Source organism: Haliotis rubra, unplaced genomic scaffold (assembly GCF_003918875.1).
Source record: "Haliotis rubra isolate DU_JTF1 unplaced genomic scaffold, ASM391887v1 Scf12, whole genome shotgun sequence".
Lineage (NCBI taxonomy): Eukaryota > Metazoa > Mollusca > Gastropoda > Lepetellida > Haliotidae > Haliotis > Haliotis rubra.
The window spans coordinates 3,340,364-3,344,788 of NW_025765114.1; the positions used below are offsets into that span (position 1 = coordinate 3,340,364).

The 4,425-nt window shown below is 40.4% G+C and overlaps 1 protein-coding gene across 1 annotated transcript; it reads right to left on the reverse strand.

The window, feature by feature from the left end:
• Positions 1-380: 380 nt before the first annotated feature.
• Positions 381-3,018, reverse strand: LOC124263108 (sodium-dependent proline transporter-like). The gene is made up of 3 exons (XM_046697677.1): positions 2,322-3,018; positions 1,336-1,503; positions 381-965 (listed from the first exon to the last, which is right to left on the reverse strand). Exons 1-3 carry the CDS (start codon positions 2,388-2,390, stop codon positions 798-800), a joined length of 405 nt encoding a protein of 134 aa, XP_046553633.1. The 5' UTR covers positions 2,391-3,018; the 3' UTR covers positions 381-797.
• Positions 3,019-4,425: the final 1,407 nt, after the last annotated feature.

Genomic DNA, 4,425 nt, shown 5'->3' on the forward strand with positions numbered 1-4,425 from the left:
ATTACCATATACCATATATAATTATGCACAGATAAACATGTCACTAAAACAATCAATACATTATACGTCCTACTGAACTATAACTCTGCTTTAATGACCCATATTTTGCAATGACAATTGCTATTAGATAGACATTTACTGAATGTTTTAACTACAAAAACGAGTTACCTACGAATAAGACATACCTTTGACAAATCTAATTACTAAACCCATGCAACCCATGTTCATTGGACACGGAAAACATTTTGTAGGTGTGTTTTAGATTAATGATACAGGTGATTAAAGGGAGGATATGTGTTTGTTGCGCACTTGTAAATTCATCCTTTATTAGTATATATGGCCATGAGGCCAACAATACAACACGTGTAAAACAGTAATGTTTTGTGCACTTGTAAATGTTCAACTGAAAGGGACTTGTTGTGGAAATATTGTTGAGTGGGTGATACTGTGTCATGTAGACTGTGTACATTATCAGAATCATCTAAACAGTTATGGCCTGTCTCTTCTGGTAATTATGACCAGTCGAACGTTGAAAAGACTGGTATATATACTGGTAGATCCAAATCATTCTGCTGATATCTGACGTCGAGCTTTCGAATCTGAAGGCATTTCATGCAATTGTGTGTTACAATGACACCACCATGCAATTTGAAAAAAAACCCACCTCGATTGTAATTGGTCAGTCAATGGTTTGAAACCACAATCATCATCAATGACTGAAACATATACTGCCATGATCGTGTCTCCGCGGAAGCTAACATAATCAGTGTAGGTATTTTGAAATAATACTATGATCTTTACATATATCTAGTTAGGTCATGATCATCAGTGTCTGCCACGGCATCCGTCTGGGACATCAGTCCAATGCTTGTGTTCCCTGACTGTCCATCTGCCTGTTCCTTACAGCGATCCTCCACAATCAGGGGACTCCATTCTGATGTCGGTTTGCTGGCGAGGCGCATGCGCTGTAAAATACATCTCTTTTGATAATCCACTTTGATAGCTTCCCAAAGAGTCACACTTAGCAAGTTTCAATATTCTTTCTTTTGATTACAATTTGTGACTAAGGTGTGAGCATAACAATGTGTAGAATGCTGCGTGAAATTATTCCAAATGGTGTTCTCTCATATCGAATCTGAAACATAAGATCGTAAGTGTGGAATGTAATAATGTTTGCATTTAGCATGCAAGAAAAGCAAAATTTAACGTAGTAGTTACACATAATCCAGGGGTAGATAGGACGGGCAGTGAACCTCATCCCCTAAAAAAATACAATAAAAGTGATTACCACAAGCAGTTTTCTAAAGATGAAACTGACGGTAGAGTTTACCATACCTGTCGTAAACCTCCCTTCCGTTTGAGTGTCTGGTAGATGAACATGAGCGGGATTGGCACAGAAATCCCCACTGCCAGTAGAATTCCTATTATTTTAGCATATTCCGGGTACATGTATTCCCCATAGCTGGGTGGATCATACTTAAACAGGGACAGGATGAGGGCAGCCTGCCAACACGGATATAGAGATATTCACAGCGACGATGTAAACAGTTTGAACAATTAATCAGGTATAGAACGTTAGTGCCACAGAGACGGAACAACTGATGGTTCACCTGCGATCGAGTAGAACAACCTGTTTTACCATTTTTAATCTAATCAGATTCACGAAAATGATTTTGATTAATATAAACAATGAAATAAAACATACTGACATCATTTGGAAGATGGTAGGCGTCAATCAGTTGCTCAGTCTTCATGGAACCATCATGTGTGTGCAAAAACATATCAAGCCACAGAATACTTTTACAGGTTGCTACAGGAATGACTGGTATTTTAATTTATACTGTATAAATAATCAAATTTCATATATTTGCATTACCCCTATTTCGCCAAACGAAAGTCCCAGATGTGATTCATTCTATGACTTGTACAAGGTTTTAAAAGAGATGTGTTGGACAAAGCAAAACGTTGCTAGTGACGTTGTTACATGTGCAAGTTTCGTAAGAATCTTAAGCATGGCACTGGCATAGTCAACCACTGGCCAAAATCACTGCAGGACAGCATCTGCTCATGTATGCTCATGTATGCTCATGTATGTTCATGTAAGAACACTTCACATGACATCTGATGAACTGGCAGTCCATCCTTCCCTTAGAAGATAGAGCTGATGGTTCTCCAGATGTTCCAGACATATTGTATATTGTCTGGAAATTGGGTTTATGTACTCTAAATCCGCTGAAGCTTCTTAGTGCACTTATGTAGTACCACTGTTACTTTAGTTGCATATGATATTTTAGCAATCTTAACAAACAAACAGTACATACACAGAGAATGACGGGCGTAACATAAGACGACACAAGTCTCAGGACAAGTGGAGGACGACGACCCGTCATCCTTTCAACATCTTTGCTGAACTTATCAGAGCCTGTAAAAAGAAACAGTCTACTGTATACATGTAACTTTAAGGCCTTTCTCTGTTGACTTACATTTTCTACTTGTTCGAATGTTATTTCTCACAGAAAACATCACTAGAGCATGAAATACCATTCTTGACACTATGGGACAGTAAAACTATTCTCAGGCGTTGATGCATAATATACTGAACAGCAAATGAAACACAAGTGTAGCTTATTGTTGAACACATTTTAGAATATCAAACTTTCAAAACAGAAATGAGCAAGATTTGAAAACATTGCAGAACCCTATAGAGCCACCTCCTTTGTACTATTTTCACTGTCAATGTAAATAAAAATAGAAGCATGTCCATTGTTTGTGGCTTGCGATCCAGCATGGCCAATATGCTCTGGTATCACCCAAAACAATTTATCACGATTTGGGAGCAGCACTGATCAAGTGATGGTCCCCTTCTGTTTGCCTAGTATTTACTTCACGGGAATGTCAGCAGCATGTGCGGCAGGCCCAGCAGTATCAACTCAGGGAGGTTAGGCTGCACCACTTGTACATCTGCCCGGGGAGGTCATCGCGTTACTGACGCTGCACGAGCCATTGTGAAATTGATCTGGTGAATATGGGATATCCAGTGAACATTTACACTCTTCAAAAAAAGAGACGCACAGGCGTTTTCAGCAGTTCATTTCGTTATAGTTTGACAGCAATCGTCATTAATACAATTCCTATGTTTGATTCCCGTTAATCGTGTCGTTGTTGCTGTGTATATAAACAATAGCGTGTCGGAAACATGAGTAGAGACATCGACTATAAAAGACCAAATCAAATTCATCATTTCATTACGAAATGTACGACGTACTACTGCTACTGACAGAAATGTCGCCAGTGGACGTTTGGAAGCAGGAGAGTCAGTTGCAAGACATTTCAACGTCCACCACAACACGGTCAACACAATATCTCGATTATGGCATCGATATACCCGCTTGAATTTTATGCCGACAACGACCTGTGTACAAATTGTGCAACGGAGTACAGGCGTGGAAACTGGGGTACTGGCGACGGGTTTGGTTCAGCTATGAATCGCGTTTCCTCCTGCAAAGACGAGATGCATGGGAGTTAACTGCGCCGAACTGCGTTCAACAGGTAGACAGATTTTGTCATGTGGTCATGGTGTGGGGAGCCATGTCATACACGGGTAGATCAGAGCTAGTGGTGGGTCAAGGCAATGTTACAGCAAATCGCTACATCGACCAAATCCTGCGACCTCACCTCCTCCCACTTGTTACCCGCCAGAGGGAGCTGCTTCAACACGACAACGCTCGAAACCACACAGCTCGTGTTACAAGTGCCTGTCTCGCCAATGCAAACGTGAACGTGCTTCCCTGGCCTTCCAAATCGCTTAATCTGAACCCGATCGAGCATCTGTGGGACAAACTTGATCGACGCGTCCGTAAACGTCACCATCGTCCTCAGACACTTGCAGAACTTGCCAACGCGTTGCAGGAGGAATGGCGAAGAATTCCCCAAACAAAAATCCGACAACTTGTGCAAGGCTGCAAGGGGTGGTGTCACCAGGTACTGACCTGAACGCCCCCTTGTGTCCATACATGTGCAGTGAGTGAACTGAATTAAGCTGACAATGACAACAAGACATATGTTCATCCGTGTGTCGAATTTCCTTCATCTCTGTTCAAGTTTAATCGACTTCTGTACACTGAAATACGTTTAATACATTTCTTCATTTCTGGCTAGTGCGTCTTTTTTTTTTGTCTTTTTTTTAAAGAATATTTATTACAGTGAAATATAAGCCCTCAAAGTATGACCTGACAGACAAATGAATTCAAATGTATGGATTATTTATGCCTTACGTTAAGTATTGCAAAATGAATCTCAAAGATTGCGTTTCTTTTGTTGTTAATTACATTTGCATAATAATTGGCTTGATACGTTTTTGGGGAATCAAGTTAGGAGCTAGGTTTAACGCTGAATTAACAGAGAGAATGTCGTTGCTGTATAGAG

Coding starts and splice junctions, on each gene's coding strand:
- LOC124263108 (XM_046697677.1), bottom strand. CDS start 2,390: ATGACGGGTCGTCGTCCTCCACTTGTCCTGAGACTTGTGTCGTCTTAT. Junction 1,504..2,321: donor TTACGCCCGTCATTCTCTGT/GTATGTACTGTT, acceptor CCGTGTTGGCAG/GCTGCCCTCATCCTGTCCCT. Junction 966..1,335: donor GGAAGGGAGGTTTACGACAG/GTATGGTAAACT, acceptor TGTATTTTACAG/CGCATGCGCCTCGCCAGCAA.